The sequence below is a fragment of the Triplophysa dalaica genome, chromosome 1 (genome assembly GCF_015846415.1).
Source record: "Triplophysa dalaica isolate WHDGS20190420 chromosome 1, ASM1584641v1, whole genome shotgun sequence".
NCBI lineage: Eukaryota > Metazoa > Chordata > Actinopteri > Cypriniformes > Nemacheilidae > Triplophysa > Triplophysa dalaica.
In genome coordinates this window covers 14,637,460-14,660,064 of record NC_079542.1, presented here as the reverse complement: position 1 = coordinate 14,660,064, position 22,605 = coordinate 14,637,460, and the positions used below count along the sequence as shown (strand labels likewise).

The following is a 22,605-nucleotide window of genomic DNA, read 5'->3' as shown; positions in this document are numbered from 1 at the left end:
CCACAATGTTCCAAAACAGCTTTTGACCAAATCCAGAATTACATGCTTCGCAAAACATCTCTGACACTTTTCTTTTATTCACATTGCTAAACTATTTAATTCCTTCATTTTTATTCTCTATTATATCATTAAAGTTCTTGCTTCAAAGGTTTTTGAATTCTGGTAAAAAAGACAAAAATGCAGGACTGCAGATAAAAAAGATTTGAGAGATTTCAAATCAATATTCATTTTGTTTTAACTCAACATTTAAGCTTTTCTTCTGTGTTCTGGTATCCAGAGCTCTATATGCCATTGAAGCATATCAAATTGGCTTGCATGACTTCAAGATAAAGAATGTATTCAGACTCCTTACATCTGTTTTTTTATTTTGAAAAACTGCAGAATATAGTGAACTAAACGTCTTGTCATGTTTTGCTTTCATTTGTAGCATTCAATTTCATTTTATCATCTGTCAAAACGTGGTCTGTCTGAGTCCAACTTAAGGCCAAGTGGTGATTGAACACACATTTAAAGCAATGAAAATACAAATTTCACAACTACAAAGAACAGGATGAAAATCAGGCTATGAAAGCAACACAGTCCTCCGAAATGGCACCCAGAGCCCAGTATACTGGATTTGATAGTCTCCTCCCTGTAATGTCTCACGCATCATTTAAATTCACTTATATGACTGAATTGTACTAAATTACGATTTAATGCTATTATTTTCCGCTTGCCTTTTTGAAAGATATTTTGATTTATTAGAAGAGTGGACAAAAAGAAATAATAATAAAAAAATCTGTTTTCCATTACAGTACTAAAAGCTACGGAATGCACAAAATAATCTACAGTACAGTATCACAGCATATGTCAAAGGTAGATTTTTAAAATAAATTTATTTTTAAGTGATAAAGTTGAACTGGTTCTGTGTATATGGTCACACTTCACTTCCCACGAGTTTGGCTGAAATAAAGAGTTTTTGAGTTTTAAACCCTAAACAAGTACAGTCATGTTGTGATTGAGGCTCAAATGAAGTGGAAGAACTGTAAATCTACAGGGAAATATAAAAGTGGCTGTGCATCTGTTTGGTTTAGGCTTCAGAACTTCTCGAGCACTTGTAGAGTGGATTGGAGAAAGACAGCTTGGCTTCCTTTGAGGTGGAGATCTAAACAGCACACAAGAGCACAAAGACAAGCACAGACAAATGCATGAAATGCACTGAAAATACTTTACTCTGTGAGTAAAACAACACATCATGGAGAATTTGATCCTTTCAATATTGTTCGCTTTCTGTTTTTTGTTACGATACATTCATGGACACCATGTTTTAGATCAACTGCATTATACACCACAGGTATGAGATTTGTAAGTGTTTTTGTTAAGGAACTAAATGGTCATTGTGTTGATTATTTCATACCTTTGGTTCCTCTCTCCATGGGTAAACACTGATGTTCAGCCGAGGATGACCAGACCATGTGGGTTTAATGGCTAGAGAGGGCAGCTAAAACACGAATTACAAAAATGAATTCATTTGATTAAATGCCAGATACAGTAATACAAATATTTTGTTTCATGTTCAAACATCTTGTCAAAAGATGAAGGTTGTTTCACAATCAAACTGCCAACTTGAAATTGCAACAGTGTGTGACCAGAAAAAGAAACAATTGCGAAATCCAGTGTGTCTCCTGCTAAATGTTTAAAACGGTAATTCTAAGTAATGCGTAACAAGAAAATGGGGACTGAAATATGCTTTTATCCGAAAAGTGCTATCTGCACATAAGAGTGAAACTCACATTACAGCGAGTTTAGGAGGGAGAGACACACACACACACTCGTACCAACAAAACAAACACATTTAAGCTTACAGGTCAATATTTCCCATCAGCAGTGTGACGGAGAGCTCTATCACACCGTTGGAGAGGTTCAAATGACTAAATAACACTGTTCATTCCCAAGTGGAAAAGAAGCAGTAAGTGGAAAAGAGAAATGGAGATGGAAGACAGAGATAGTCTGTTAGAGGGATAAATGTATAGCATAAAGCACTGCAAGAGAAAGGAAAGTCTCTATTAGTGGAGACACATGGCTGCACAATATACAAGCCTTTACATCAAAAGAGCTTTTGAATGAACTATAACATTTAGATTGATTTAAATGTCTGACCTCTCTGTGCGCGTCAAAACCAGAGCGATCCAACTCTTCATTGTCGACGAGACTGGGGTCTCTGTTCAGTCAGGAATAATGCAGCAGCACACATATCAGAGAAATATCAGGAATTAATTATATACCAGTAATCTGAGCTGGGTAGATTACTTGGGAATTGTGATAACAAACTACACAGCAAAATGTATAGTCAGTAACTACAGTAATCCTTACACCGTGTCTTAACCGGATGTGACAGGCACCACCTGCTGGTTCTCAATGTGTTTGTCGCGTCCCATCCAGTGTGGACAATTTTTTTATAATAATGGGTTCTAATGCGTTTATGTCTTTTGTCGTGTCACGGCGGTCAGGTCCGGTGTAGACACGGTGTTAGATTACACATTTCATCTTTTTTTAACTACATAATTTAGATTCATAAATATCTTCATATATTATACCCACATTAATAACTGTTTGCTAATAGCACATGTAAATCTTCAAAATTGAAAGACTGGAGTACAAAAGACAGGTACACACAGTCGCAAAGCAACTAAATGAAGTTTTGAAAGATTAAATTTACTACCCCCTGTGTTTGTGATTATCTTATACAATTTCCAATCTAAACAATGGAGAATATATCAAAATTTTCCACATGTATTAACTTTGTGATATATTGTGAATGCTGGGCATGGACAACTCATCATCACAATGCAGTTTGCAATGAATGTTGTGATTTGCACTTATCACGCAAATTATAGTATTATTGTTGCTAGACTGTGAAGATTAACACTGTTCTTGAACAATACATAGTGAACATGAATGCTTGAAAAACAAAAAACATGCCAGACTCGCTAGTGGGTTGCAAACAAAATGCTTGTGAACAAAAACATGTTAGACTTACTATTGTGGAATGGATGGTTGTCTGAACAACACTTAAAGTGTTAAGCTTACCAAAAAATAAAAAGGTAATATTTAATGTAAACTGTGTAATTTAATCTGTAACTATAAAATAGTAATTTGACTCTGATCACAAGTATTTTTCAAAACTTAAAAAAACAGCTTTAAAAAAAAGTCTTGTTGTTCATTCTCTCCCTTGCTACTCCATCTTTAATCCTCCTAGTAGCATGGCCTTGTTAACTAACAGTACTGTATAACTTGTTGACAAAATATTATATGCTCTCCTACTTTTAAGTCGCGTTGGATAAAAGCGTCTGCCAAATTAATAAATGTAAATGTAAATTTTAAAATGAAATTTAATTAAAGTACTTGATTTTTGAAATCTGATTACGTAATCCAGATTACAAGAAATCAATTTTTATCCAGTTTTGCCAGTAATAACAGCATCCCTGGACACATTCTGAAAACAGAAAATGCTTCTTAAAAACATTTGAAAGGACGTACCTAAGTAAATGCCTCTGTATTAAGATGAATGAAGTGACTCCGGTTGCAAAGGCCAAGAGAATCAGCACAACACTCAAAGCAATATTGACAGCTGTAGAGCACATACAATAAATATACAATACATGTGAAATAGCTACAAGCATACATTTATAAAGAAGGACAGAAGTGTATTTAAACAAGCATATACATGTAAAACACCTGTGTCTTGCTTACCTAGTTTACTATCTGTTATAAAGGGCGTTGTGGTAGTTATTGGTTTTCCTATGATATTGCAACGATTACCAGTCCACAATGAGGGACAGCTAAAGAGAAAAAGCAAAATAATTTCATAAAAACTCACAGAATAATCGTGGCAGAGACAGTTCATATGGAATTTAGTTTTTTTAATGTCCTACATGAGATTTTTTTTTAAATTGAATGAATGCATGAAGGGAATGGATTGACATGTGCTTACTATCTGCAATAGCTGCCCCTAAAATCCTATAATGAGGAAAAGACACGCAGTGTCCCTTTCATTGTTCTCACATTTTCACACTTTAGCCCGTTCCACATGTTTTCTGTCCCTTTCACAGAATGTCTGAAAGCTATTCTGAAATCAACAGCATGCTGACACATATACTGTAAATGTTGGGTTAGATTTTTAATAAGAAATAATATTTTTTATGCTGTACAATCAGTATATTCTATCCCCTAACCCACACCCTACCCCTACACATAACCATCATATAAACCTTTCTTCATTTTCAAATAAATATGATTAGCTTGATTTATAATCTGCTTTCCTCATGGGAACCAAAAAATGTCCAGACAAGGTGAGAAATGACTGGTATAACTATCTTTGTGGGGACATGTGGTTTTCCAGGACCACACACAACTAGTCGTATACACTAGTGCATAAGAAACTTAAGTTCTAATTTATTATGGATGACACCATGACATCCATTATTTATAAGGAGTGAATGTTCGGGGAGGACCTGATGAAAAAGTTGATATTTTTTGTCTCAATTAAGAACTGTAAATACAGAAGACATACTTTGGTAGTGCTGAAAAGCACTCATTTGAATTTAGGGGAAGGCCATTAATTCTCTTTGTATAACTTTCTCACATTTCAACGTGATATTCAACTGGTATTGTAAGATAGGATGAATTATTTTGAAGGCAAAGATATCCTACAGGATTTTGTCACATGAACTAAGTCATGACTGCGTGTAAGAGTAGAGGACTAAAAAAATCAATTTAATAGAAAAAAAATAAGTTTTGAGGAACTTACATGCATATCGGCCCATTTGCCTTCACTACACATACGCCTCCATTAAGACAGTACCCAAAGGGACACTCTGCAAAAAAATCAATTATATTATACAATTATGATAAAATTATCATTACAATGAATGATCAATGCCTATAAGGATCTCATTCCTCCCACATCTAGTGGTAGTTGCATTGTGGTTAAGCATCTGGCACCCAAATGTTACAATAAGCCATGACAAGTGAGTTGCAAGTATCTCCGACCGAAACACTTTACCCCCTGATAGAGCTTCAGAGGGACATTTCCTTCCAAAAGGCAATTGGAGAGATACCCAGAAAAAAAGTGCCTACTAAATCATAAGCAATATATTACCTGACTCATAAGTCACTATAAAGTTATGTATTTTATGTTGTTCATACATTTTAGACACTAAATTGTAACTTTCATTGTAGGGATTACTGTGAACCAGACAATTAAGTTTTGTAATGCTCTCTTTGTACACCTGAATCCGGATCACTGCACCAAAATCATTTTCTCTCCAAAAAAAAGAAGAAGCAATACTGTATGTTATACAGGTGTTATACAAAGAAAAATAAATCCTACAGAAAGAATCATAAATTGTGACCTCTACTGGCTGTGTGTCGTTGTCGCCAAAAGTTGAATTGAGTATAACAATAGCTAAATTTCAGAGGCAAATCCAACTGTAAGTTGCTAATAAAGCAATGAAGAGATAAAAGTTTTAACAAAATTTCCCCTGCTGAGGTAATTTTGATGAACAAGTTAGCGAAAAATAAAAGTTAAATATGACATTGTAGAATCTTGTGCTGTTTTTGCCTGTCATAAGCACCTTTGCATAACCTTCCATAGCTTCCATCTGAAGAATATTTTTAGCAGCGTCCCTGAACATTTCAAACTGAAACACTTTTTAGTTCAATTTGTTTTGTGAAACTGCCAAAAACGAATGCATTCTGTGAAAATGACATTACTGAGGGATAGACTTGTTGAAAGTATTTTGAATCTGACAGTTTTAAGGGCACAGCAGCAAAACAGGAAATAAAAACATTTACAATTTTTACACCATTTTTTCACCGGTTTTTAATTTGCAAACCTTTACTAACACTGCGAATGGACATCGTGGTAAGTATTAAACATTACAAACGCTTTATGTGACATATTTAAATAAAGAAAAGGAGATGTTCGACCATAGCCTTACCATAGCAGCTGGACTCATCAGAGTTAAAAGATGGACAGTCATCAACACCATCACATCGACTGTAATATGCAACACAGTCTGCTGTTGCCTCACACACCAATTCCCCATCATTACACTGCTTAATGGCTACAGGGAAAGATAAACCAAAACCAGAGGTTAAAAAAACGTTTTAAACATACAGCTGCAGGAAAAAAAATTGTGACCGTTACAAATTTCTATTTGTGTCTGTTGAATTTCAACAAAATCAAACCCCAGAAGTGGCATAAAACTCAAACAGAAATGTGAAACACTCGTAGGATAACGAAACATGAAAACAAGGTTATAACATACTTTTTTTTACTTTTCCTAAATACATATACAAATGTCTCCTAAATACATGTACAAATGTGATAGTTTTATTGCTCAAACGTGAATATGAACTTGTTTTTGCAGTATTTAAGGTTTGTTTCTCTTTTTTACCTGCTTCTTCAATTAAAATGTTCTGCAAATAAATGCAAATGAACCGTTTCATTTATATTTTATTTAATTTATGTTCATAATCATTTTTATTTTTGTGTATTATAATTTTATAAAATAAACTTTTTCTTGAATGGGTACTGTAATTTAGTCGCATTTAAACAAACTGTATGGTACATTGACATCTTAGCGGTTGAGCTTGGTGTCTCAGTGTAAATTCAAAACATTGGAGAGACAAGTTAAGCGAAGTTACTTCTCGGTTTCTATTGATTGTTATCAGAAATAGTTTACAGGCATGTTTGTGAATGTTTACCGGAAGTTAAGTTGGGGGGTCACAAAAGTGCGCATGCGGAGTAACTTAAGATGAAACAGTCTACAGAAACAATATTTTTCTTTAAATTTGGGAGAAATACAGTTAGTAGTTCGCAGAATACTACAAATATGATCATTTTATCTAAATTCATACCTATAAATAGTAAATTCAGAAAAATGTAAAAGGTCTCTTCATTTTTAGACGGCTTCATGTCATTTTGTTCACATTTATTGTTGCTAAAGTGTGTGCTCAGGTCTTACGGCATCCATTCTCATCTTCTCCATTGGGGCAGTCTAAAACAGCGTCACAGAGGAGAAGTGCTGGAATACAGGTGCTGTTACTGCAGCTGTATTCCCCTGTCTCACACTCTCCTTGTGGAGGCACAGTTCCAGGAACCGCACTTGAACACATGTCCTCATCTGAGTGGTCTTGACAGTCCAACTCGCCATCACAACGCCAACTCAGTGGAATACATTCAAACAGATACAAACACTGAAACTGTTCCATGTGGCATGTTTGTGGATCCGGGGTCACCGGAGCTGGACACATACAGAAACAAAACGGTGAGTTTTCAAGTTCGGTAGGGAAAGAAAAAAGAAAGAGAAGCCAGTTTAGTACCTCCCACATGACATTCTCTAGTAAATGAGAGATGGTCTATAGCAACGACTGTCCACTGGTTTGCTCCAACTTCAGCCTCAATGCTCACTCTAAAGGGTGATATGTTTGATAAGATCACATTAGAGTAAATCCAGTTGTCTCCGAGGTTATCACAGGCTGCCCATATTAACAGAGGTCTTCCATTGCGTCCCACTGTATACACCTGAAATATAATACGCAGAATTCAATACAGAGGTTTCAAGAGGTCTATCACTCTGAAACATTTCACTACGCTCATAGCTCTGCACAGCTGGCAAACTCTTGACCAAAAGTCTAAAGCTTATTTTATGAATCATAACAAAGGCACTTCCCATAAAATAGAACTGAAAAAAATGCTGCATGAAAGATATATGACAAGACTTCTATAGCCGCAGAATGTAAAATACTATCACTTGCAAAAGAAAATGGTGAATATATCACTTTTTCACATTTCTTATTTTCAAATAACAAAAACCTTACTCTGTTGCCTCACCTTCAGCGTACCCATGAGATGTGAACCGTACATGTGGAACCAGAAGCGGAGATGACATATACCAATACTAGCAGGAAATTCTTGCGTGGTTATTAATCTGGCGACATCTCCCTCTCTCTGGACACTGGAGTTCACAAACAGGTACCCACCTTCTCCATCTTAGAAAGCAAAGAAACACAAAAGACTTGGTTTGCATTGTCTGTTTTAATGAGTCTTGTTACAGCACAGACCGTTAGCAAAAAAAATTTAATACTCTACATGATATAGACTACTACTAAAAGTATAAACATACTGTTATTTATAGACTATTTGTAATCTCAAAGTAAGTAATATTTTTGTTATGATGCTGTTCACGTTGTGTTGTTTGTGCATCACTTTCAATTCTATACAAGCACTGCAAACTATTTCTTATCTTGCCATGTCACACAATAACAGATAATAAATCTTATTTCACTGATCTTGCCGAGTGCGACTCGGTAAAGAGAGAAACTGTAATTTCCTTGACTCTGTGTCTGGCACGAAAAAATCAATAACAAATTCACTAGGTTTAATCCATCACCTGTGAGGGAGCAGAAGCATTTTCACAATTAAAGTTATGTACGCTTGACACTTTTACTGAATGACACTGATCTTTCAGTCCATGAGTGCCAGCCTATTTATACAGCAACATTCAGGTCATGAGTTGGAAATTTCTCTAACCAATTGAATTTTAAATCATGCAATGACTATAAATTGAGATCCTTTGATGATTCAGATGAATGTATTTGCAGTAAAGGTCAATTTTCATATTTACTAAGCCAATGGTGATGTCTGAGAACTGTTTCAACACACAAAAAATTCAACTTTATATTTAGCCAATAGATACTCCAACTATTCTGAATACATGGATTATCCTTGTGAGCATTTTTTTATTACAAGCAATATCTTTCTCCATTTCTACTTGCACAAACTTTAATAAAAGTAAAAAAGCCAAAAACGTATTTGTCTTTTTAGCTAATTGAATACATGATACAGTATTTGACCCCTTCCCATTTATATTTGTAATGTTTTAATATTCAGTGGTAATGATGTTTATACTTAATTGTCACAATTTTAATTAATAATTGATTTACTAACTGAGGCTGTGATCAGCTGATGGTCCTGTCCCATTAAACATTCTGCCATGTCCTATATTCCAGTCAAACTGATCATCAAGATCCTGAGAAAACTGACAGGTTTCCTCCCAAAGACCTCCAGGCAAATCAAATCTACAAGCTCCTGGAACACTCACTGTAAGAACCAATAAGAAGGTGAGAAGTTAGCTCTATGAATAAACATTTTACGGTCTTTATAGTTATGGTATGAGAACAAGGAAGGTTTGGAAACAAGGAAATACAAAAATGTCAAAGGTGATTAAACAGCAATCAACATTTTAAGTTAAATGGCGATGCACTTACTGCAGTCCATCTCATCAGCCTCATCTGAACAGTCTGCTTTACCATCACACTCCAAGTGATACTCAATGCAGTCTCCATTATTACACACAAAATCTGTGACAGCGGGGCATGACCCAGGACGCACAGCTTCTGAAATTCATGGAAATGCATCTGTTTATTCTTTCTGATTGTTGGTCCAAAACAGTCTCATAAGTGATGCTTACTATTCCTAATACAGGGTTAGGAGTTTTCATTTGACAAATGACAAAACAGGCAAATACAATAAAATACGCAAATGTATATTCAATCAGAGGTCAAAGCCTTTTATAGAAACCAATTATATAGAAAAACACAGGGGTGGACTATCTCGACATGGAACAGCACAAGAACACCTAGAACACTCTAGCAACCGAGAATTGATTGGATTGAACTATACTATAATTGTAGTATAATGATACTGTAATATATTTTTAATTTGCATGAGTAGTGAATACTGTACATTGGCCTTTATTCAGTATGCAACTCTCACAGCAAAACTTATAGCTAACGTAGACCACCATCCTCAAAAACTGAAAAGATCTCATTAGATGAGATTTTATTAGATTAGATTAAGACGATTAGAACCGTAATCCAGATCTGCTGAATGAATATCTCGAAGCAAATTAAGACTAAAGCATCTTCCTGTTTTTTTCTCTGAAACTTTAGGTTACTGATGAGTGTGAAAAATATTTTGTTTCCGAAGTGCATACTCGCAAAAAGTGTAAAATATCTTCACTCCTCTGTTTCTCTTTACACTTTTATAGAGCTACATTAGTTAATTAATGCCACTGACACAAGTTACACTCAATTAGCCACAATAATAGAGACATAGCTATAAGCGAACAGTGAGGTTTCAATTTATTTTTGAATGTTGTTGTACAAAGTCCCAGTAAAACAACAAAACAAATTGTGTTTATAAAACTTTATTATTTAAATATAACCTGTTGAAAGGATGAATGGTAAATTATATTAAAAACTATTGTTTAAAAATGAACAAGTTATGCTTTGGTTTATTGATGTTGAACTGAACGCAGTGAGTATAGTCTGAACAAAGATTGAGTTTGACATCTCCACTTTGGACACTTAATCTCACTAAAAGAACAACAACCTCAAGTGTAATTAATGTGATTAAAAGTCCTAGTAGGTAAATGAAATTTGACATTCTCCATGTCAAGCCTGAAAACTGAAAGGGGAACTTCTGTCTTTAAATGTTGTTCCCCCATGACATGTCAGAATTAACAAATCAATTCTCATCCAATTACAGGGTGATGTTGCTTTTCATTAGACACTGCTGAGGACAAGCCGCAGAGTCCTTCTGGTCATGCTTATGCATGACCGTTAAGTAAAAGAGACTCATGGGAAATAAATGTGGCGATAGAACTTGTTTCGCTCGGGGTGACTGTAGTCTAACTCTCCTGGTTGCACTTTAGGTATGGGCTTTTGTAATATCTATATTCTACAGATTCACCTCTTTCATAATAATTTATCTTAACTAGGTATGATATTTATATAAATATATAATACCAACACAAACACTACAGACCATATCACAATGTATTAAAAATATGTTCATCTGAAGCCATCCCTGTACACATCATGGTACTAAGACAAAGAGTCTGGATTATGTTGATATAAAGGACTCACGTTGTTCACAGTCAATGAATTCCAGATCGTCGAGAGCCACTCCACCGCTCACATCTCGTGTTCGAACCGCTTCAAATATTAAGAAAAAGTTCCTCAGCTTTCTCAGCGAAACCTCTGCTCTCCTCCACTCCTCATTCATCACCTGCTGCGTCCACACCTCCCTAAGTTCATTCTCTGTCTGCTCGACACACATGAAGAAAAAAATGAAGAGTTAAATTTCACCTTTCAGTTCAGGTTGCTGGTTTGTGAGACAGTTTTATCAGAAACACAGATAACGGCACCCTAAGGTCAGGTTTAAGTGAGTGTTTAGGTATAACATCAGACACAGATTATGTGCTCATGGCTTTGCACACGGCTGATTCATAAAACACTAGCCTTAAAACAAACCTGATAATTGTAGAGGGCTATTTCTTGTCACGCTTAAAATAAACCTTGAACTGTTGAAACATTTGGTGTACGATTTTATTCTCTGTTTAACAGAGTTTTAAAGTCTCTTAAAGTCTCAGTGAACCGGTGTTTGCTATCGTTTTTACTTCCATATTTTGATGCATTTCCGAGTGAAAATATATTTCTAATGAGAAAACTACTGGGTATGGCTTTCGTCTTTCTCTGCAATTTGATGTATAAAAAGTACAAACAGCTGTTGTATTTTGAATAGCACTACCACCAGACTGACAGTTAAAGGGGAGGAGTTGACGGAAGCTCCACCCAGGCCATCTAACGTACACCTCTTAAAGCTGCACTACGAAGGATTGGCCTCTTTGTCGCCATCTCAGTTTGTAATTGCTACTGCAGGTGAAGTACTGAGCTAAGTCTTTACGTGAATTGTGATTCGGCACTGCTTAACTGCGCGGATTAGTCTGATATTTTGAGTCGTGGCCTCCCTGTGACAGTGCACCGGTAAAAATCTTCACTGTACATCAGTACCGCATTATAAACACAGATAACATGGCAAATGATAGAACACGAAACAAATAAGAAGACTAATAAATCTATCTATATAATCTAAATAATCCCTTCAATAATCTAAATAATAATAATAATTGATTTTGGTTTCATTTGAGTCATAATTTATACTGTAAATAAAGCTGAATGTGTCCAAAATACCCAGTTGAGGTATTTATTATAATATCACAAAATAAATGATTACAAATATTTTCCACTTGTTTATTGTGCTAAGAAATCATTATTGATGTTAATTTAATTTTAAAGCTATTCTTAACTGTGATGATTATTCATACTAGTGGTGGGCATAGATTATTTTTTTAATCTAGATTAATCTTGGAATTAATCTAGGTTAAAATGGCTCATTTGAATTCTGCCGAAGGCTTTCAGAATATGTGTGCTACCCAAATAATGACTAAAAGTAAGTCTTTGAGAACGGGTTTCTCAAGCCAGGTGGCGCATTGGACCAGGGGCTCATCTCCTGTTTCCAAAATGCATGACAAACTGCTTGAGAAAGCTGTTCTACTATGATAATTGTATCGAAAATAAATTATGTTCAATAGATGTACTTGTGTTTACTTCCGCATTAGCTAAGGGATGCTTTGCATTTAGGTGGTACTTGAGACTGGAAGAGCTCCTACAGTACATTTACATTTAGTCATTTAGCAGACGCTTTTATCCAAAGCGACTTACAAAGAGTGAGGGAGCAACGAGCGATATGTCATACAGGAGCCATAATACATTAGATCTCAATACAAAGTTACTGGTTTCAACTAAAGCTAGACCACTACCTGTAAGGTGCAAACAACCTTAGTCTTGTCGATGTTTCCATTGGGAAGCTTCTTAAAAATATTTTTTCGCTGAAGCAACTCGGCGGCTTCAAAGCTGCATCCATGTTAGCACGTCACGTTTGATGTGGTAATTTCACAGTAACGTTATGTTGTGTTCAGACCAAACGCGAATGGCGCGTCAATCGCGAGTGATTTACATGTCAATGCAAAGACGCGATAGACCTACTTGCGGCGCGAATCGCGCGAATGAAGCCCTGGTTATGAGATGATGAGGCGGCGCGAATCACGCGAATTGTGGGAACACGCGAATTGAAAAATCTCGTTCTCGCCTGGTACAATGCAATTCAGCTAGATATACATCCGCGCTAAAATATCAAAGTGAAAGTCATCATAGCGTGCGTAGTATAGACCCAGCTCCAAACCCAACTTTGAGAATAGATTAACGGCGACATTTTTTTTATCGCGCGATAAGAGTTTCACGTTAACGCAGCACGTTAACAACGTTAACGGCCCACCACTAATTCATACTAAGATTTTTTCAATTAATTAGTTCACTTGACATGTATAGGTGGCAATTTATGTAGTATATTGTGGCGGATGGCATACCAGCGTCTGGTACGTTTAGAAAGGGAGTGTTGAGGCTGTACGGTATGGCTATTATAAAAAATTACGTTCAAATTTATGAAAATATCGAGCGAGTCCCTTTTTGGAATTATGTGCTATAGGAACTCATAGAACGGCGGACCCCATATACTCCCATTATATGAAGCAGAGAGGGCTGCGGATTTACCAAACAATCTTCTTGATGGTTCTACTCAAGAAAAAATGTCACCTACATCTCGGATGGCCTGAGGATGAGTTAATAAATGGCAAATTTGTAGTTTTTGGCTGAACTTTCCCTTTAAAGGGGAGGAAATCAAGAAGGGACATGTGCAGGGTATGAACTAATTAACCATCAATAACGAGGGATACAAGAGGGCGGGGACAAAGACTTGACCCGGAGGGAGCATGTGGAAAGTCAATAAGGACAAAAATGCCTCTCTCCACATAAAACAGGGAATCCTGCCATGATTCTGCCACATGACCAAGAAAGACATGACATAAGGAGGCAGAACCAGCGGAAATCATATGACCCAAGATATCACACATACGTCAAGCAAACTTTGGCCATTCGCACATCATTCAGGGATGGAAAGTGACAGGCAGCAGCCTCTAATTTGCCATTTAACACCCGAATACACAGAGATAAAACAACGCAAGTATCGATAACAGTATCGTTTGTCATAAAGCGGAGGTGGGGAGGTGACGGTCCGAGCGGCCAGCCCAGCCGCAGATTCCTCCCAGGAGCCGGAACCAAGCCCTGTCCAGCCGACGATCCAGTCGGCCTTCCAACCTGTGAACAGCACAGCAGTCCTGCAGGGGACTAGGACAGTTCCCCCCAGGACTACCCCTGTCAAGCCTCCTGGGGCTCCGTGCCCTGGCGCGTCCCCAAGGGCTGGAACTTCCCCACCCAGCCCTACCCCTTCTGGACTTTTTTGTAGTGTTATTTGTATAATAAATTACCTGTTAACCCCCTCCTGTCGTCCTGCCTCTGCCTGCAATTGGGTTCTCCTGCCTGGTCTCTTCCCCAGTTCATGACAATATCATTCTACCCCCTCTTTACTTCACACTGCACACTTCGCACCGCATTGAAGTTAACCCTGCAAAAGTTTTATAACTCTGGGTAAAATTCGGAGAAAACCCCGCTTCATAATTACAAGTGTGAAACGTTTAAAAGCAGGGTTAAGAATGAAAATAACCCGGGGTTTAGAATGAAGACCGGGGTAAAGGGAATAGTTCTCCTTTAAAAGAAAATTTCATGATAATTTACTCGCCCCCATGTCATCCAAGATGTTTATGTATTTGTTTCTTTAGTCGTAAAGAAATTAAGTTTTTTGATGAAAACATTGCAGGATTTTTCTCCATATAGTGGACTTAAATAGACTCCAAAGGGTTGAAAGGCCGAAATTACAGTTTCAGTGCAGCTTCAAAGGGCTCTAAACCATACCAGACGATGAATAAAGGCCTTATCTAGCGTATCGCCTTGTCATTGAAAAAAAAATGTATATGCTTTATAAACAGAAATGCTTGCCTTGCTCTGTAGTACGATGCACATTCATGTCTTCACAAAATACTTAATTACGTTGTGGGTAAATTATCATGAACATTTATTTTGAAAGTGAACTACTCCTTTAAGCACATTGTAAAAAAAGCCAGAGAGCGTTTCTGATTTGCTAAAGGAGTGTGGACTGTTCCCTTGACACTTTTCTGCTGTTTACAGAGCCTAGGGGACAGGACTGTCACAAAGACAGGTGTGATTTCTGTCAGGTTTTAGGGACATTTCATGCGCGGTATTAAGTTAAAGGTGCTATTTTATGGTTAATTTTCATGTGATTGAGAATAATCAGTCCCGTCATGTGACCCCGTCCACTCAAAACACGCATAGAAAACTTGCTTCACACAGATTTTTAGTTTAATGATTTAGTTTAATCATGGAGGAGGATGAACGTGTGCGGCAGGCAGGGCAGGTATCAAACGACGGTGTAGCGCACTTGAAAGTCAATACGGGAAAGGTACACAATACGAAGGCTTGTCAAAGATATGGATAAATATTGAATTCCTGTATCACTCCGTTCTCCAAGTTTCCTCCAAACGCCCACATCATGAGATAAAATTGTCTATCTCTCTCCAAAGTCCCTACATCAAGTGCTCTGCTCTTATAAGGGAGTAGGGAACATATTCGATTGGCACGCATGCGAAGCAGTTTCACAAACTGTGCATTACCATTTATAATGTTGTGAATAACGTTCAGTTTCTTGCACTATGTATTTCGAGGTGAAATGTTGTTGACCCGTGAGATCAGGGTCCGTTGGCAACATAACGATTAATTGTTCACAGAGGCAAATTAGCTGCCCAAATATCAATAAGTACAAATTGTCCCTTCTGTCAAACAAACAACCATTGACATTTTTCAAATGAGTTTCTCTGTTTTAATTTACTTTACCTAAATACTAGTGAGTTTGAAAAATTACTGACAAACAACTTAATCACCTTGGAAACTGACAAGTGCCCCAAAAAGTTACATAGACCACTATATGTTTGTACCAATTTGATATTTTAGTCATTTACCTTAACGAAGAGGCGAATAATTCCTCTGGCCTTTTCAGAAATATAGTACCAGAAGGAGAGTTTACATCTGGCACTAGATTCCTTCCATACTGAACTTCTCATGTGCGCTTTATCACCCTTAAAACCAGAAGGAGTGGCTGCCATATATGCAAAGTACCCTATGACGAGAAACAGAGCAACAGAGAGAGAGAGAGAGAGAGAGAGAGACAGACAGACATTGTAATTATGTTAAAATTGATTATATTATATCCTCATCATCAACACTCCTGCATTACAGGTTAACCGCACATATGTCTTCTCCTTATTAAAAATACTTGTGATCGCATTATATGTAGTAAGCATCAGTGAAGGGACATATCAAATATCATAAATTTCTTTTATCATTCACTGTCACTGACAGCATCTAGCAAAACTGCGATTCCCATTCATTTCATTTCATTAATTAGTGTAATTTATTACTCAACATTATGACCTTTCAGGTTTATCATTAAGGTTCATAAAAGTAAATACTGAGGGAAAAAGCTTTGTCCTTGCTATGCAAGGTGAGATTTTTGATTATTTGATTATTTTCTTTTTTATTGTTTTATAGTACTAAGAACCATCATTTCGAAATTGCTGATACCATAGTGTCAGCAACTTGGTTGATCGTTCAAATAACGTTGCATTACAGTCAGAATTTTTTACAGACATAAAATCAATCTAAACATATAGTTTGGACAAAGGATATCTTAATGCCTCTTAAGAGCTAAAGATCACAGTTTCAAGACCTTTGATGATACAAACTCCAGAGGGCGAATACTATAGAAATGCTAATTTTAGCAAACTAGCAACAAACAAAACTTCTCAGTGGACTGATTTAATCTGTCACTCTGAAAAAGTAGCCGATAACATTCTCAACTTCACATTTTCTGCATTCTTCTGTTCTATGCCCTGTTCTATCTAGCTTGCTCCTGGAACCTATAGCAGCATTGCACTGCAGATATTTTTAATTCCTGTATCATAAATTGCTCACAGTTTCCTACAGTTGTAAGTCACTTTGGATAATAGCAAAACATTAAACATCAGAAAGTGCTGATATATTGCAGGAAGCTTAAACGAGACAGTCTTTGGCTGTTTTTGAGGCTTTGGTTATGGTTTTGGGGTGTTTAACAATGGATCTGCATGTTACTGTGGTTAGGAAGACGTGACAAGAGCCGTGAGGCGGGGCTGTTGGCGTGATTGATAGTTTTCATCAGCTGTGCGCACACCGGTCACGCATATCTAACGGAGGAGATTGGGAGCATAAGAGGACGAGCGACGGGACTGCTGATGAGTGAGGACCGGGCCCGAACATGTTTAAGTCTTTTACATGTGTATGTATGTTCTTTTCGCCGGCAGTCGACCGTGAGGGGCTGCCCGCTGCCTTTTTGTTTTGTTAATATTTAATTAAATGTTTAAATGTCTGCCGGTTCCCGTCTCCTTCCTCTTATGCTCCCAATCTCCTCCGTGAGATATGCGGGACTGGTGTGCGCACAGCTGATTCAAACTATGCCAACGGCCCCGCCTCACGGCTCTCGTCACGTCTTCCTAACCACAGTTACTAATTTCAAAAAATGCTTTATATTTCATATATCTCAAGTCTATTGTTCACTGCTGTCCCTCTTCTAACAAAACGACTGGATTTCTTCCAGTCTATATAAAGTTGGTAAAGCTGACCTGGTCTGTCGTGAATGGTGAGATGTCCCACTCATAACATATCAGCGAGCTTCCGCTTCTCAGGCTGTTGTGATTGGTCGGTGCCCCTCTCAGTGCACGTGTATTCATGAACTTTGGCTTTTAGCAATACACAGTAACAATGGAGTCAACTTCAGTCCATCAGATAAACATTTGCAGATCGATTGAAGTGTAACGGAAGTCTCCTAGTGCACGTGTAAACGTCAATCTTTGTTAGAGATTGCAATTTTTTTTCCAACTATGGCGGGGGAGGTTTAGTGCGTAGCTTAGTCAAATGTTTACAATCTCTGATAACCAAATTCTACTCCAGCGGCTATTCCCCTTTTCTAACAAGGGTCTTGCCCCTTTTTTGGCGTATTCCTTTGGGCGGAGGTTATTTAAAGCACTCGGAACAGTGACATCATGTAGTCCGATTCCAGCTGTTCTCTGTAGTCCTTGAAAAGTGAATTCTGTTAAAGACAATATCGCGCTTGGCACTTATCTTTGAGCATTATCATTTTGCAGGTATTTTATATGCTCTAACAGCAACATTACACACTAACTAAAGGTTGAAAAATGGGATTGAGGGGAATGGGACCTTTAACAGAGGTTCTCATTAAGGATAGAAAAAACATCATAACTCTAAACATCTTTCTGATTCTTACCGTAAGATAATGTCAAGAATTAAGTAGCATGGGCATGATTTGCTGCAATTAGCATTTTGATCACTCTTTGTTGTGTTTTTGAGTTTTAATCTTGTTGTAAGTGTAAATATAGACTATAAAACACCATGAATCAAGTGTAAATATACAGTAGATTTGTGCATGATGTCAGTTTGCTTCAGTCTGATTTGCCTAGAGATTCTACAAATTGTAAAGGAAAGAGTGTGCTGTAGATACTGTATGGGGGTGTAAGGGCTGATCGAGGGTGTTATTACTCTATCTACAGAGACAAGGCTGAACTTAAAGGAGTTTTACCACTTTCATTCTTGAGTGTGTGGTCATGAGAAGGTTTGATCCTATGGATAGAACCAACTCCAAGAGTCCAACTAAAGGTGTCTGCCAAGCTGCTTTTCCAACCACAGCGCCCATGTTCAAACGAGCAGGATGTCCCACAATCCATTTCATCCGTTCCATCTCCACAGTTGTCAGTGAAGTCACATGTCTGCTCTGATTTGTAACAATTGCCATTGTCACACTGCAGAAAACCTGGCGGACAGGAGCCTGAACACACACACACACACACACACACAAAAATTCAAGTTTTCCATGTTTCCCGAAGCAGAGCATTCTGTAACATCACAATACCAAATGCATCAATACGGATGCTTACAGAGAAATATGCTTCTGAATACATTGTTACATTTTGTTTCATTATAAAGCTGTGAACTTTATAGCAAAGCCTCTGTTTCAACCTAAAGCACCTAAAATGCTTTTCTTATGGCCACTGTTCTGCATGTATTCAAGCTCAACTTTTTTTTCAGTAAACTATAAAACCCAAGGTTACAGCTTCATATCTTCATTAGAGAAAGAATAACATATTAATAAAATTCTCATGCTGGCCTCTTCTTTGGTTTATCTTGACAAGTTATGACCAAAGTACATTTAGTCATTTAGCAGTCAAAGTCAAAGTCAAAGTAGCCTACATTGCATTAAAAAGCTGCTTAGTAAACTATAAGATGAATGTAATTTCTGGAACATTGTTACAGGACTGTAGTGGCACTAGTTTGTGTGCTTGAAGACAGGCATTATTATTAAAGGTGTACCTGACAATAATGTGTAACTGGAGAGTGTCTCAAAACTGCTGCTGAGGATACAGCCCGCTGAGAAAGTGATGTCATCAAGGCAGACGGGACCTTGTGAGTTAATGCCCACCTTGCCTTCAAACATAATATGGAAGTTTTGAGGAGAGGAGAGAGGCACTTCCTGTCTCTTCCAGTAATTGCCTTGATTACCAGTGAGTTTCAGTAACAGCTGGTTGGAGTTTGTTACCATGTACACGTTCAGAGTGCCAATGCCGTCACCGGACATGTGGATGTAAAAGACCATCTTGGTAAGCAAGCAAACAAACAAACAAAACTTTCGATTAATTACATTTCTGCTTACTTATACCCATTATACCCATGTTACTGAATACAAACTACACAGCAAATTTTGTAGTCATTAACTTAATCCCTTAGATTACACATTTCTTGTCACTTAATCTGACTACTTTTTATTACAATAATATTATATTTGTTTACATGTGACTGTTTTATGTTTACCTGGTGTATCTATGTGTCTACAACACTTTTTTTGTAAAATTTTAAACCATTAGCATTAAAGGGCCGCTATCCCAGAAAATGTACTTTTAAATGTTGATCTACCAGAAACTGAGTCGCCAGCATGTATGCTGAAACACCATGTAATTATACAAATCCATCTATTCTTCTTTTTGTAATCTCCTTTGAACCTCAACAGTGTCAAAAAACTGGCTGTTGGCGATCCCCTAACAATCTGATGTCACATTGTTTACCCCTCTCCATGTCCGCTTATGATTGTTCTGAGTCTAATCTGGGTGGAGTCTTTGACCAAGATGTTTTATTTATCTCAGCTGTTTAATCAAAGTGATGCATTTTTGAAGAAACCTACCCACATCTAAGGCGTGATAAAAAAAGAACACATGAAGATAGAAGAATACAGTTTATTTTGTTTGAAAGCAGAGAATCTGTTCTTTCATTTGATATATTGTTTGTTCATGAATTCATTACAGAAAATGTACTGGGAGACATCAAAATTTAATGAAAATGTAAAAACATGCTGGAACTGGCAGGCAACTTTAAAAAAAAAGGCTGGAGGGGAAAGAGTTAAGGGGATTTTTATTGCAGTTAGACAATGGTTTTGGTTGGACAATGCTTAAAGGTGGGATGTCCGATTTCTCATAGCCGTTGTTGATGTTCAAATCACCAAGACAGACACACCCCTACACCCATCTTTCGTTAGAGCTCGGCTCGACTAATGTCCATTCTGTGCACTGTGGAACTTACTGCAGATTGGCTACAAGGTTGTTTTGGTACTTGGCCCCGATTTTGTCTAAGCAAAAGTAGTACAGAAATCTTTTGACAGAAGTAATTTCGCTTTCCGACAAATTGCTTGTCTTGATGTCATCCAAAGTACATTTGTAAGCGCTCTACCTCGTTTTTTGCATATGGGGAGGGGAGCAGAAGCTCATTTGCATTCAAAGAGACACACACAAAAACGGTGCGTTTTCCATTGCAGCCACAAATGGCCATGTTCAACATATTGTAATGAGAGATATATGGTGTATTTTGAGCTGAAACTTTACACTTCTGCGGATACAACTGACTATGTTTACATTACAGATAACCCCTGTATTAGCGGCCATTTAAAATAAATTAAATTATATTAAATTAAAAAAGTACAAGAAGTACTAGAAGTAAGTCTACATTTCTGCTTGCTATATACATAGGCTATATACATAGCCTTTATACTTAACGACTACAATACAACAGCGCATGTAGTTACAATAAAAATGTTTAAAGAGAAGGTCTCACAGTATAAATTTTAAGTGTAGATACCAAATCAATGTAAATGGGTGTCATATTCATGTAGTGATGGTCAAAACATACAGCAATCTGACAATAAGCTAATAAACACAACCATAATTTTTTTTCTACATAATTTAGATAAATACCTGCATGTATTATATCCACATTAATAACAGTTTGCTAGTAGCAGATGTAGCTGTTCAAAACAGAAAGACTGGATTACAAATGACAGACACACTCGCAAAGCAATAAAATTAAGTTGTGAAAGATTAAACTTTTGTTTTTCCCGAACTTGTGATTATTTTATACAAAATCCCATTTAAACAATGGAAAATATATATAAAATTTTCACATGCATGACCTTTGTGATTTTTTTTGAAAATGGATGAAATATTGTGAATGCTGTGCATGGACAATTCAGCAGCACAGATTTATTTGGATTTATGACTATTGCAGTTTGCAACGAATGTTGTGATTTGCACTTATCGCACTAATATTATTGTTGCTAGACTGTGAAGATTAACACTATTCTTAAACAATACATAGCGAACATGAATGCTTGAAATACAAAAAACAAGTCAGACTCGCTATCGTAGGTTGCAAACAAAATGCTTGAGAACAAAAACATGTTAGACTCACTATCCTGGGATGGATGGTCTTAACAACAGTAAAAGTGGAAGGCTTACCAAAATAAAAAAATATATGTAATGTAACATATGTAATGTAATCTGTTACTATAAAATAGCAACTGTACTCTGATTACGAGTATTTTAAAATGTAACGTAATTCAATTACAAGTACTTGATTTTTGGAATTTGATTACACAATCCAGATTACAATTAATCAGTTACTACCCAGTTCTGCTTATACGCAACGATAAATCTGGTGCTTTCACCGATTTAAAAAGACAAAGACAATGCCTGTTACCAATTCCCATGTGCTGACAAGCACATGCACAACCACCCCTCTCCAGCTGTTTCTGATGATGGATTCAGAGAGCCAAAGTGTGAGGAAAATGTGAAAAGGGCAAATAAACTCAGACATACACGGTTCAGTCTGTCAAATTACAGGAGGTCCAAAAATATGGTTGTTGTTTGGTACAAACTGATGAGAGCTTTAAATAGTTCTGTATTCGCACAGATACTCGCTGTGTTGAAATGTCTGTGTGTCTGACAGAATGATTGATCTCTGCCTGCCGACTCAATGACTGAGTCACTGCTTCATTTTAACAGGCACAATTTAATTCCTGACATCACCTTCTACTATTATATTCAAGGCACAGCATGTAACAATGCAGAGGAAATAAAAACAGTCCAAATCAACTTTGTGAAATTTATCTTACATCCGATCAATATAATACAGCTTTCCTAAACTCAAACTCAGGGACACACACACACCATAACATACATTACTGAAGGTAATAAATCAGTATTGTGAAGGACTGTGCACTGCTCTCAATAGGGAAGCAGAATTGCTGTAAGAAGA

General features: G+C 36.9%; 1 protein-coding gene across 1 annotated transcript in view; it reads right to left on the bottom strand.

The window, feature by feature from the left end:
• Positions 1–589: 589 nt before the first annotated feature.
• The window catches only part of malrd1 (MAM and LDL receptor class A domain containing 1), a 34,006-nt gene continuing 11,990 nt past the window's right edge, over positions 590–22,605 (bottom strand). Inside the window, exons 18-33 of the mRNA XM_056753847.1 lie at positions 19,339–19,621; positions 18,551–18,796; positions 15,882–16,039; positions 10,978–11,155; positions 9,312–9,444; positions 8,996–9,144; positions 7,880–8,037; positions 7,369–7,570; positions 7,011–7,289; positions 5,982–6,107; positions 4,790–4,856; positions 3,733–3,821; positions 3,520–3,610; positions 2,140–2,200; positions 1,397–1,480; positions 590–1,144 (exon numbers count right to left, since the gene is read on the bottom strand). Coding sequence (XP_056609825.1) covers positions 1,070–1,144; positions 1,397–1,480; positions 2,140–2,200; positions 3,520–3,610; positions 3,733–3,821; positions 4,790–4,856; positions 5,982–6,107; positions 7,011–7,289; positions 7,369–7,570; positions 7,880–8,037; positions 8,996–9,144; positions 9,312–9,444; positions 10,978–11,155; positions 15,882–16,039; positions 18,551–18,796; positions 19,339–19,621 — 2,379 coding nt within the window. The 3' untranslated portion in view covers positions 590–1,069. The remainder of the gene's footprint in view (positions 1,145–1,396; positions 1,481–2,139; positions 2,201–3,519; positions 3,611–3,732; positions 3,822–4,789; positions 4,857–5,981; positions 6,108–7,010; positions 7,290–7,368; positions 7,571–7,879; positions 8,038–8,995; positions 9,145–9,311; positions 9,445–10,977; positions 11,156–15,881; positions 16,040–18,550; positions 18,797–19,338; positions 19,622–22,605) is intronic.